Here is a 13,201-nt window from a genome sequence, read left to right on the forward strand (position 1 = left end):
CACCAGACTACCCAGCATTCAAGTGGACTATAGGTGTTCAGAGTGCTCGTGCTGTCCCGTTCAGCAGTCCTGCTGATGCTTACAAATCCCATAGGTGGCAGGAAACTGGTGCAAATGAGCCATCATAGGTCAAAGTAGGAGGTGATGTTGGACTAAAGAACAGGGTTCCTAGAGATCTCTGAACAAAGTCTAGCAAATGGGATCATGTCATTCCCACAAACCCTATAGCGAGGACCCCTGGTGGCCTTGCCCATGTCTTTCTGGGCTGTCACCATGCAGCCTCATCAGGGTGGGTCTAGTGGCCATCTTGTTTGGAATATGACACCGCTCTTGCGAATATGCCATTCCTGGCTACAATGTCGGGTGGGCAGCTTCCCGTTCCCTCTAACAAGTGCCTCAGGGCCCCGTCCTCAGGCCTTGGGTGTTTGATTACTATATTGATTTCTTGGATGAAGACACAGGAGAAGTACATATCACGTTTGTATACGACAGAAAACCTGTGAACAGACAGCTTTCTGTATCCGGCAAATTCAGAGCTGCTCAAGAGGAGTTTGCATTTTGATTGCCTGCCATCCTCCCTGTGTTCAGGTTCCTTTCTCAAGTTTCACACCTGCAGAGCCCCAGGCCACAGAAGAATCCCATGCACCATTTTGGCCATTTCCTGGGTAGTGTGGCCTCCCTACCACGTGCTTCGTGGCAGATGCTCAGTAACTGTTGAGTGCCTTGAAGGAGCAACCCCAGTGGGAATGATGTCTTCTGTCTTGTCTTGCCCTTACAGTATCCAGAGCAGGAGATTGTGAATCTCTTCATACCAACCCAGGCTGTGGGGGCCATCATCGGGAAGAAGGGGGCGCACATTAAACAGCTGGCTAGATTCGCCGGTGCCTCCATCAAGGTAAAGCCACTTCATCCCACCTCTTCCAACATCCCTCCCCACCCCCCATCCTTGTTCCTTCTGTCAGTCCCATCCAGGGACTGAACCCCACAGGACCTGGAAAATTTGCCCCCCAGGACATTTGCTCTCATCTTTATCTCTCTCATTCCTTTTTTGTTCAACTAACAACTGTATTAGAAAAAATAGGGGCTGGCCCCATGGCCAAGTGGTTAAGTTCGTGTGCTCTGCTTCGGCGGCCCAGGGTTTCACCCATTCAGATCCTGGGCGCGGACATGGCACCGCTCATCATGCCATGCTGAGGCAGCATCCACGTAGCACAACCAGAGGCACTCACAACTAGAATAATCAACTATGTACTGGGGGGCTTTGGGGAGAAGAATAAAAAAAAAAAACGAAGAAGATTGGCAACAGTTGTTAGCTCAGGTGCCAATCTTTAAAAAAAAAAGAAAAAAAATACATGAAATAGAAAAAACAGATAAGCCAACCTGGTCCTCTTTGGTTTACCACTGTCCTCTTCTCAAGAAGGTAAAGCAAAGAATGGCTGAGGGTTTTTCCCAAGTCAAGGCAGTGGACTTAAGTGGAGTGATAATTTATACTTAGCAGTTACCAGTTCTTTGATGCTTTAATTAGTCTCCACTTCAGAAACCCTGGAACTTTGAAAAAATAATTTGAATGAAAAAGTCTTTGAAAAGCAATGACAAAACCATAGGTAAACAGAGCAGCTGGTGACATAACCTGATATGCAGCCCTAGGCCTGAGCAGAGGAGGCTGAGGAAGGAAGGCCCTTGATTTATGGAAATGGTCGCGAGTGCAGACATAGCAGCAGTTCCATACCCACATCCTGCCTCCTCCAGCACAATGTGAAGAATCGTCAGAGAAGCTGAAAGGGAAGGATTATTCGGCCCTGGTCCTGCTCCAAGCCCAGCTATCAGCTCTGACTCACGGGCAGAATGCTGAGCACATCCCGAGCCCCGTGAAGCACTTTCGGAAACAGAGTTTCCGTTGTTACGTAAAATAATTTGCTACCATGGGACAACCCAGAATTCCGAACGAGAAGTCTCATGACTTGGAGAGAAAGAATGCTTACACTTTCTCCCCAAGAAGAGCTGGAATTTCTCCCACAGCAAGTGTGCTGGGGAAAAACAAAAACAAAACGTTCTGAGTAGTACAGAACAAGGGTTGCAGTGAGACCGTAGAAGAATTTCATTTAGGTAAATCATTTCCCCTCTTAGGCTTCACTTATGTCACCTACAAAGTGGACAGACTGGATGAGAGACCCGAGGTATGGGGGGACAAACAGGGAGCACACAGGGGCCTTTGCATCAGCAGGCTTGCTGCAGGTGAGGCCCTGCCTCCGGGGTGGGACGGGTGATGTGTGGAAGGCCGCTGGGCTGGCTGTGCCCCGAGGGCCAGTCTCAGGGTTCAGCCCTGTGCTCCACGGTGCCATGCAGATTTCAGCTAAAAGGAACTTGTGGGATCATCTCATGAAATCCTCCCTTTTTTCCCTGAGCAACGTGAGACTCAGAGAGGAATGCACATGTGGCCAAGCACACAGCGCTGGGACTGACTCTTCGATGTCAACTCCGCTGACCTGTGGGATGCTGAGCACCTACCCGGGCTAACTGCAGCAGTAACTTTTCATTTACTGTTGCCCATAAGGAACGGGAGCCTGGAGAGCTCCATTGACTTGTCAAAAGCCACAAAGCTAAAGAACGTGAAAGCAGAGATTCGGCCAGGCTATCCTATTTCTGATCCAGTGGTTTTTTTCCACCGCAGCAACCTGAGTACCCTGACAGAATCAGCCCCAGCAGGCCTTTAGGAAAATAAGGAGGGAGAGATCAGCCCCTTGGGCTTCACCCCACACATCCCCATAGACCCCCTTTGTCTCAGCAAGGTAGCATGGTGGCATGTCACTTTGCTCATGACCTCTGTGATGGGCAAGGACAGCAGGGCTGGACTGGGGAGACAGGATGGGCTCTGCAGGCTGGTAATGTCCAGACGTTTTTTATGCTGCGCCAACAACCTGCTTCTTCGGCGACCGTCTCCTCCCCCAGCCCCTGCCTCTCTCCAGAGCAGTAAAGAGGAGAAAACCAGGGAAGCCAAGTAGTCGTGAGAGAAATTTCCTACTTTTTAAAATCAACCTGGTTTTTGCCAGATTCCCTTTTTCTTGACAGCTCTCTGAAAGCATCTGTCTCTAAAGGGAGATGGATAATCTCACTAGCTCCGGAGAGCCCCCATTCCTGCTCTGCCAGCCTTCCGGATCCACAGCTTAGAGGCACGTTCGATGCTGCCGGGGCCAGGAGAGAGCATAACACTAACCCGCAGGAGCAGAGTGCCAGAAGGGGGTGCACGGAGCTGAGGTCGGGGAGGTGCACCCCGGGAGATGCTTTGGTTCCAGGAAGAGCTGAGCTCCCATCGCTCACCTTCCCTGCAGAGCGTCCGGTCAGCAGGCTTCAGGATGCCACACGTGACTGTTGACAGTGCCAGGCAGGGACACTCGGTTCCTGATCCTTGCTCCAGCTCCTGCTCACCCTGTGCTCTTGGTAGTCATCTCATCTCTCTGGGTCCCATTTGCTTCATCATAGAAGGGGGTCCCCACTCCTGGTCTTCTTGAGGGAGTTTGCTGTGGAATGCCATTCCAAAACTCAGGAGTGCTTGTGTGACTCTCAGGCTTCTGGGCTGGGCTGGTAAATGCTGGACAGTAGAGCGAGGGGGGGTTTTCTATCAGAATCTAAGCAAGGCAGCCGTGAGTCACTAGGAGGTGGACAGCGGCAGCAGAACTGATGTGGTCGACACGAATCGTGAATTAACATTTCAGCCCTTCTTGGTTTGGGTGGGTAAGAGCTAGGAACCACCATGTCCATGGTCCGGTCTCTCTTATTTACTCTTTGAGATAAGGACCAGATTTAATGCTGGCTATGGATCTAGAAGTGGAGGAGAGGGTTCCCCCCAGTGGTCTCAAGGGCCAGTCTGTGTGCGGCCTGCTGGAGAGTCTCAGTCCCCTGGCCACAGTGCAATCTGTGTTTTTCGGCAGAGGCCATTGCCCTGCAGTAGAAGGCTGGTAGGTGGTCTGCCCGTAGCAAAGGGAAGTCCCCTAATAAGCTCAGTCGTTGGTGCCCCATGTCTCACATTCATCCTCATGCCCCAACGTAATCAAGGCCAGAGACCTCTTCAGAGATCTTGTCGAAGGATCCCTCCTTCCAGAGTGGGGCATAGTCAGAGCACACCTTGGATGTGTCCTCACAGTAAAGCTGAGACAGGACCCTGAGGCCCACAGGTAGAACCTGGCTCCGGGCATACACTGAGAGAAAACTAACTTAAACCTGTGACAGTGGGTGTCTTCCTGGGGAGCCTAAGGGTGAGATGCAGTGGTTCAGAGATGATAACTGCATACATGCACCATCAGTGGCGAGTCACATTCACTCTGAATAACTCACTTCTCAAGGCTCGGTCTCAGGAATGGTGCCTCCCCTGAGCCCCTGGTGGTGTTCTGCTTTAGGAACACTGTGACCCTGTCATTGATCACGTTTCTTGTTTTGTACTTGCTTAGTAAGCATAGATTGCAGTCTGTGGCCCACCTGAGGCCGGTGTATAAGACTTTATGAGAGCCAGCCCGGTGGCTCAGTGGTTAAGTGCACACGTTCTGCTTTGGCAGCTCGGGGTTCGCTGGTTCGGATCCCGGGTGCGGACATGGCACCGCTTGGCAGGTCACCCACATATAGAGTAGAGGAAGATGGGCATGGATGTTAGGTCAGGGCCAGTCTTCCTCAGCAAAAAGAGGAAGCTTGGCAGCAGATGTTAGCTCAGGGCTAATCTTCCAAAAAAAAAAAAGACTTTATAAGATGTATTTATGTACTAACCTCACTCCTGGCTCATTCTAAATACCCGTTTTACTTCTAACTCATTTTACTTTAATTTTGCTACCTTGTATTTGTTTCTAAAGGTACCTTAAAGGTTTTTGGAATAAGGCAGGGTGTGTAGAAAAAAATAGGTAATGAGGATTTTCCTAACAAAAAAATGTTTGCTTGGTGCATCATTTGAATTGTGTTACCAAAAAACTCAGACTCACAGAGAATGAGAGCTAGAAGGAGGTTCTGAGCTGGCCAGGTTCAGCCTCCACATTTCACAGGTGAGGGGGGGAGGGGCTTGCAGAACCAGCACTGGAACCAGGGTCCCTCATTCCTGCCCTGGGGCTAGCACACTTGATTGGTGTGCCATGGAGGAGCTGGTCCTCACCACACCTGCTGTAGTGCAACTGTCACCTGCAGCCAGCCACCTCTGGGAGCTGAGCATTAGAACCAGGGCTACCTTTCCTGCTCCCATTTACTGCCTCTGTGGACCAGCCCTTCTGCCCTCTGGGCCCTGGGTGGGTTGGAGGAGCCGGTATACCTCCCTCTTCCTAGAGCTTGACTCTCTTGGCTTGGTGAAAGGCAGGCCGCCACTGCTGGTGCTCAGGGCAGGGACAGGCAGTAACTACGGACCTGCTTCCAGGTCTCTGTGGACGACCAAAGACCCAAACTTGATAGTGGGCACTACAGTCCTGACTTCCTAAGCCCCAGAGTGGAGACAGCAGGGGTCAGAGGCAGCCCCAGGGACACAGGCGGAAGCCCTGTATGTCTTGCTAGTGTGTGTGCCATCCACTTAGACAAGAGGGGCTTGGGGAACGCAGGCAAGCAGCAGCACTTTCCTCTTTCCTTGTGAACTGCAGATTGCCCCAGCGGAAGGCCCAGACGTCAGCGAAAGGATGGTCATCATCACCGGCCCACCTGAAGCCCAGTTCAAGGTCAGTGCCAAGGGCCACCTCAGCTCTGCAGGCCCTGGGCACAGGGCAGTCTGTTTGGGGAGCCGAGGGCCTTTTAACAGGCGGCAGCCACCCCACAGGCATGTTCAAGGCTCTTCCATTTCCCTTCCTGCTCCTGCTCGCTACTCTGACTCACCCTGTCTCCCCACCTCCCACCTGCCCTCTGCTTGGAGCCCTCCCTCCTCTCGTGGAAAAGTAGCTCAACTCAAATGGCACCTCCTCTGTGCTGTCTCTGACCCTCAGCCATCCTTCTGAGGATGGAGGTCTCAGACTCATTTGGTCATTTACACCCTTCAAGCTGTGGGGACATAAACATGGGGTGTAAGGGCAAGTAGTACAGTTTGTTGGAAGTTGTTTCGTACGGTGTTTTGTTTTGTTTTGCTTTTGCCTTTTTTTCTCCCCTAGGAAAATTATAACTTGAGTTTTCTAAAAGTCAAAAACATGTTTATTTATAGAAATATAATCCTTATCATTTAAAATATTTAAAATTTACCTGAGAAGACAAAATTAACACATGTGGAACCAATCAAGAACAATAATCCTTCAATTCATGAATGGATAAACAAAACGTGGTATATCCCCACAACAGGATATTATTCAGCCATAAAAAGATTCTGATGCACACTACAGCACCATATGGAAACATTACGCCAAGTGAAAGAAGCAGACACAAAAGGCCACATACATTATGTGATTCCATTTATATGAAATGTCTAGAGCAGGCAAATCCATAGAGACAGGAAGTAGAACAGTGGTTGCCAGAGGATGGGGGTAGGGAGGAATTGGGACTGACTATTAATAGGTACAGGGTTTTTATTTGGGGGATGGGATAGAAATGTTCTGGAAGTGGTGATGCTCACACAACATAGTGAATATACTAAAAACCACTGAAGTGTACACTTTAAAATGATGAATTTTAGGTTATATAGATTATATATCAATTTTTTTTAAGTTTTTTTAAAAAGAACAATAACCTCTTGGCTACACTGGCTTTGGAGTTAGACATCAAAGAGCAGGATGAGGCTCATCAGAGCCCATCTCCACCGCCCCCACCTCCACGCGTTAACAACCAGAGGTCTGAACATACCATGGGGAGGGGAAGCTCAGAATTCCCTGAACAAATTCATTCAACTCGACGTTTATAGGTGCTAGGGACACGGAAGTGAGACATATAGCTCTGCCCCCTCACCGCCACCCCCAACCCAACACACAGAAAGCTTCCTAGAGGAGGCGCTCGTGTGCCAACCATGAAGACAAAGGAGTGCCTGGTGCACATTTTGCAAAGTGGAGTCCTGGGGTGGGGCCAGAGCGGCGCCCCGCCAGGTCTGTGAGCAGCTGAAGCAGGGCGGACATACAGCTTCCCTCCATCTGGCCTGAGTGAGCGCGTTGCCTGGACTCACCAGTTCCCGGAGCAGCACTGCTAAAGTGGGTTGACTGGCAGCCGACTCAGAGTCACCAGTCATGTCTTGCTCCCTCAGGCCCAGGGGCGGATCTTTGGGAAACTGAAAGAAGAAAACTTCTTTAACCCCAAAGAAGAGGTGAAGCTGGAAGCCCACATCCGAGTGCCCTCTTCTACGGCTGGCCGGGTGATTGGCAAGGGCGGCAAGACCGTAAGTTTGCTCCGAGCTGGCTTCACCTCCTGAGCTGGATTCCCTGCCCCGGCCTGGCCTGACTCCCCTCAGACCCCCGTTGGCTCTTCAAGGACAAAAATGTAATTAATTAGCATCCCTCCAGAGCTGAGGGCCCCAAATCGATGGTGCTCACCAGGCCCCCAAACACCAGGGTCGTGCACCCAGAACACTGCATCTCAGCGACGCGCTGGGAAATGGTCTCCCCTCCCTGAAGACAGGGGGGCTGCCTCCTGCCCGCTGTGTACCCACCCCCAGTGGCAGGAAATCACAGGGAGGAGAGTCCCACCCCAAGTACACCTGCCTGGCACACCGTCATCTCTGAATTTCCTGCTCAGAGGCCCGCGAGGTCTGATGTCCTTCACTCTCTTCTGACTCTTCAAACTCTCCTGACAGATGCCTCCAGGGGCCCTAACTCTCCCTCCCATGTTCTGCCTCCTGGCTGTTTCCCATACTTGGCCATCTGCTACAGCACAGCAATAGGGTAGTGGGTGAGAAGGAAACCATTTTTAAAAAAGAATCAAGGTTGTCAACCTGAAGGTGGCAGTAACACAATGTGATTTGAAAAGTGCCAGAGATCAGCTCTGAAGCCTGGAGGAATGAGCAGATTGTCAGACACAGGTGTCTTCTAGAGCATGACTTAGCACCTGGCGGGGACGTGACCCCTGAGAATCTCCAGTAGAGCCTGTGCACCCTGGCAAAGGGGCAGTGCTGGGTGGCAGGAATTTGGGGGTCTCTCTAGTCCTGAGTGTGTGTGTGTGTGTGTGTGTGTGTTTGCTGTTTTCTTTACATGGAAACTTTTACAGAGGAATCAAAGCCAAGTTCTAGATAGAATGAGTCACTTTTATGCAGAAGAATAAAGCTGCATGGCATGCAGATTATTCCCCGTATCCAGGAATGTGATCAACATCCGAGGGCACGCCCTGCGAGTTCTAGGCAAGCTGGAGTGTAGTAGGAAAGAGAGCAGACAGTCGATGAGGGAGTGGAATTCTGAGCCCTTCATGTCCTATTTGGTTATTTTAGAACCAGTCACTGACTTCTGTGCACTCCTGAGACTGTCCACTAAGCACTTGCCAACGCCACCTGTGTGCTCGGCACTACGCCAGGGGCCAGCCCCCAGGAAGTGTGGTCTTGTTGGGAAGCAGACCTGTGAGGAGGAACACCAGAGTACAGGAAAGGGGAGGTCAGCAGGGGCTGGAGGCTTCCCAGAGGAGGTGGGCCTGTGATACAACTTAAGTGGCAGGGAGAAAAGATGACAACCCAGGGGTAGGAACAGCATAAGCAAGACTTGGAGCAAACAGGAACAGAGCAGGGCCTGATTAGAAAGGAAAGTTTACGTTGTCCCCAGTTCAGGACTGGCATCAAGGAGAGCATGTCTGGTAGTGACTTTCATCCCTGGATTACTGGAAAGCCCGGGGTGTCTGTGACCATGTGTAGGAACCGCGTTGATAGGAACTCCAGAATGAGAGACTTCAGCCCCAGAAACGGCTCCATAGAGTCAGGGGCTGGACTCGCTCTCTGTCATCGAGCCTTGCAGGGCCCAAACCAACATGGCCCCATGTGACCAGCGGCAGGCAAGTCCCCAGAGGTATCTTAGGTTGAAGGAAAGGAGATCGGCCTCCTTGTCCTCCACCACTCCCCTCTCCCGCTTCCTCCTGAACCTGTTTTTCTCTCTTCCAGGTGAATGAATTGCAGAACTTAACCAGTGCAGAAGTCATCGTGCCTCGTGACCAAACGCCAGATGAAAATGAGGAAGTCATCGTCAGAATTATCGGGCATTTCTTTGCTAGCCAGGTACCTGTGCTGTGAGGTCCGGTCTCTCCTGACAATCTTTTCAGTTCTCTGTTTAAGCTGTTGGTGGCCCACCGGGTAGCCAGAGGCCCTACACACCCCCTACCCGGACCCCACACAGGGACAGAACTCCTCCCTGGCTCTTCAGGGACTGCCTCCAGGGCAGGGGAAATTGTCCCCCACCTCCTCACCACTGCTCTCCCCCAGGCATGCTAGAGGAGCCTGAGGAAGAGGAGGAAGAGTGTAGAGCTTTGGAGTCAAGCCAAGCTTGTTTCAAGCCCCCTGAAATGCTACAGTGTGAGGTCTCCGCTTCCCTCACTCTCCTACTCAGGCCTCAGTCACAGCCTTGCTCTGCCGGGAGCCACATGCCAGGCAAGGGCCCACCCTTGGGGTTCCCCAGCCAGGCTCTGAGAACCTGCCTGGGTGCCAGAATCTCCCCATTACAGGTTAAGTGATCATTGCAGGAGGCCCCCATTTCTCTTTCCTCTCCTTCTCCATCTCACCATGACACCCCCCCCCCCCATCAGGACACACGACCTCCACACAGCTGCTGCTTTCATTCAGAAGGGCTGGTGACTTGGCCTCATGTGGCCTGGCTCTTTTTTGATACCTTTTCTTGGTTGGGTTTTGGGATGGAGCAGTCCAGGTCCTTGTCCTAAACCAGCAAAGGCAGTCTGAGCTTACACTGAGGTTTCTCTGAGCGCTCAGCTGGCTTTCCCAGCCTTGTGCCTGTGCCGGGACGCTAACTGTCTGGGAAAAGGCACCTGCCATGCTGCTGCTCCCCTGTGACCTTGGAGATTCCTACCTGGGCCTCCTACAGTCAGAGCCCCGCCAGCCCCAGCCACACCCAGCTCTGCCGCTCTCACATCCCAGCTCCTCCAGTGCCCTGGGGATGTGTCTGAACTGCTAGGTGCCTGCAGGAGTTCAGTCTGGAGGGTTCTCCACACGGGGAGCAGTGGGGTGGGCCGAGGGGTCAGGTTTGGGTCCACGTGGTTTCGGTTTTCTCCAGTTGTTCAGGGTACAGTGTCTGGGCCGGTTCCTCACTTCATCCCCATCCCATTCACGTCCATCTTTCCCAGCAGTCACACGAACGTTCTTCCTAGGAACTCTAGGAAGGTGGGTGGGGCAGCCTTGGAAGCTGGTGTGTGTGTAGTTGGAAGGATGCTGTCTCACCTCTGCAGGGCCCCCTGGTCACTGGGTCCCTGGTTCTGCTCCCCAGCCTATCTGTCCAGTAATTAACTGGAAGCTTCTGGGGTCCCACCTCCTTATCTTCTACCCAGCAGTTTTGGGGGGCTGGGAGGGGGATGACGCTGCCACGTTACTTCAAGGTAGAAGAGGCCCCCAGAGTAAGGGCCTCAGCGGGTAGATGACACTTTACTCAGCTTACCATCTCCCTGCCCCAAGCCCCTCTCCCCCAACTGCTTATCCTCAGAACTGGGTTCCTTTTTCTCCCCCGTCCCCTCCTTTCCCTTGCTGCAGACTGCACAGCGCAAGATCAGGGAAATTGTACAACAGGTGAAGCAGCAGGAGCAGAAATATCCTCAGGGAGTCGCCTCACAGCGCAGCAAGTGAGGCTCCCACAGGCACCAGCAAAACAACGGATGAATGTAGCCCTTCCAACACCTGACAGAATGAGACCAAACACAGCCAGCCAGCTCGGGAGCAAACCAAAGACCATCCTGAGGAATGAGAAGTCTGCGGAGGCGCCAGGGGCTCTGCAGAGGCCCTGAGAATCCTCGGGGCCAGGAGGGAGGTGGGGAGGGCAGACTGTTCACCGCCCAGCCTCCTGCCTCCCCCCGGGGCCTCTGCAGGCTTCCCAGCCATCCACTTCACCATCCACTCGGATCTCTCCTTAACTCCCACCACGCTATCCCTTTTAGTTGAACTAACATAGGTGAACGTGTTCAAAGCAAAGCAAAATTCACACCCTTTTCTTTTTGTGGAAAATTGTCTCTGTACATGTGTGTACATATTAGAAGGGGAAAGATGTTAAGATATGTGGCCTGTGGGTTACACAGGGTGCCTGCAGCGTTAATATATTTTAGAAATAATATATCAAATAACTCAACTAACTCCAATTTTTAATCAATTATTAATTTTTTTTCTTTTTTAAAGAGAAAGCAGGCTTTTCTAGACTTTAAAGAATAAAGTCTTTCTTTGGGAGGTCTAATGGTTTATTAAGGAGCTTCAAGGCCACCCACACAAAATTCACCCGGAGGGAAATCTCGGCAAAAGGACACTCACAGCAGTTCTGGATCACCTGTGTATGTCAACAGAAGGGATACCGTCTCTCCGAAGAGGAAACTCTCTCTCTTCATCCCTGTCTAGCTCACACACCCATTTCTCTTTGCTTCACAGGTTTTAAACTGGTTTTTGCATACTGCTATATAATTCTCTGTCTCTCTCTGTTTATCTCTCCCCCACCTCTCCCCCTGCCCCTTCTCCATCCCCATTCTTTTTAATTCCCTCATCCCTCTGTCTCAACTCCCCATATCTACGCACCCCCCAGGCAAAGCAGTGCTCTGAGTATCACATCACACAAAAGGAACAAAAGCGAAACACACAAACCAGCCTCAACTTACACTTGGTTACTCAAAAGAACAAGAGTCAATGGTACTTGTCCTAGCATTTTGGAAGAGGAAAACAGGAACCCATCAAACCAACCAACCAAACAAAGAAAAATTCCGCAAAGAAAGAACGTATTTTGTCTTTTTGCATTTTGGTGTATAAGCCATCAATATTCAGCGAAATGATTTCTTTCTTTTAAAAAAAAAATACGGAGAAAAATAGCAATTTACACGAGGTCGTTGGCCCAGGGCGTTAAATTTACAGATTTTTTTATCGAGAAAAACACACAAAAAAAAAGCTACCTCAGGTGTTTTTTACCTCAGCACCTTGCTCTTGTGTTTCCCTTAGAGATTTTGTAAAACTGATAGTTGGAGCATTTTTTTATTTTTTTAATAAAAATGAGTTGGAAAAAAAATAAGATATCAACTGCCAGCCTGGAGAAGGTGACAGTCCAAGTGTGCAACAACTGTTCTGAATTGTCTTCCGCTAGCCAAGAACCTATATGGCCTTCTTTTGGACAAACCTTGAAAATGTTTATTAAAAAAAAAAAAGACAAAGAAAAACAGAGAGAGAAAATATTGGAGATGTCCTGAAATTCCATAGGGTACGCGCCATTAGGGCTTTTTGCGCTAAAGGATGAACATGTACTGGTTTATGTGAACAAGCCATTTTACCACCAGACTGCAATGCCAGTTTCCTCTACTGCAAACAGTGTTCTGTGACAAAAACAAAAAAACAAACAAAAAAAAAAGAAATATATCCAGCTAACAAGATCCTGGTGTCTTGGTCTCTTATTTTACTAAGTATTGCCCATCCCAAAGTGTCAGCTGAGTTCCAGCTCTGAGGAGAGGAAGGAAACGGACAGTCAGGACTGGGAAGCCCCCCCGAGGAGGCTGGCTTCTCCAGGAAAGTGGGGAGAAGCTAAATTAGGTCAGTGCTTCTCGAAGTGTGGTCTCCAGACCTGCAGCAGCAGTATCACCTGGGAACTTGGTAGAAATGCACATTCTTGGGGTCCCCCTTGAATCAGAAGTCCTGGGGGTGGGGCCCAGTAGAGTGTTTCTGCGAGCCCTCTGGGTGACTCCTCTGTGAAGAACCACGGAAGCAGAGGGATGGGGTGACAGCATATCAAGCTAGGTATCACCTGCCCCTCTGTTTAAGGAACTTTAATCCTGGCCAGGGAATTATTTTTATGTGGGGGGAAAGGGCAGGATAATATGCCTGACAATTCAAAGGAAGAATTACCTCACCCCTCCCCAGAAGCCCAATTCTAAGTATTTCAGGAGATCAGAGAAGGGCAGGGTCAGCCTGGAACTGGACGGAAGGTGCTGTACTTGGCACGCCCCCTCAGGCTCTGTGAAAGGTTGGGTGCCACCCCCTTTACAAGCCTGTCTTCATAGCATGTCTTCCTAGACGGACCTAGCTGTCCAGAGACAGCTGCTAAAAGTCCAAACGATCTTGGGAATACCAAGCCGACACTTGACTGCCAGAGGCGGTCACTTAGGCTTTTTGCAATGACTG

At 50.7% G+C, this 13,201-nt stretch overlaps 1 protein-coding gene across 2 annotated transcripts in view; it reads left to right on the plus strand.

Annotated features, from left to right (window-relative positions):
• Positions 1-12,454, plus strand: part of IGF2BP2 (insulin like growth factor 2 mRNA binding protein 2) — a 147,848-nt gene extending 135,394 nt beyond the window's left edge. For both annotated transcript variants that reach the window (XM_044771240.2, XM_044771241.2), the window contains 5 exons: positions 779-895; positions 5,604-5,678; positions 7,175-7,306; positions 9,005-9,118; positions 10,595-12,454. In XM_044771240.2, coding sequence (XP_044627175.1) covers positions 779-895; positions 5,604-5,678; positions 7,175-7,306; positions 9,005-9,118; positions 10,595-10,687 — 531 coding nt within the window. In that variant the 3' untranslated portion in view covers positions 10,688-12,454. The remainder of the gene's footprint in view (positions 1-778; positions 896-5,603; positions 5,679-7,174; positions 7,307-9,004; positions 9,119-10,594) is intronic.
• Positions 12,455-13,201: the final 747 nt, after the last annotated feature.

The sequence above is a fragment of the Equus asinus genome, chromosome 5 (assembly GCF_041296235.1).
Source record: "Equus asinus isolate D_3611 breed Donkey chromosome 5, EquAss-T2T_v2, whole genome shotgun sequence".
NCBI lineage: Eukaryota > Metazoa > Chordata > Mammalia > Perissodactyla > Equidae > Equus > Equus asinus.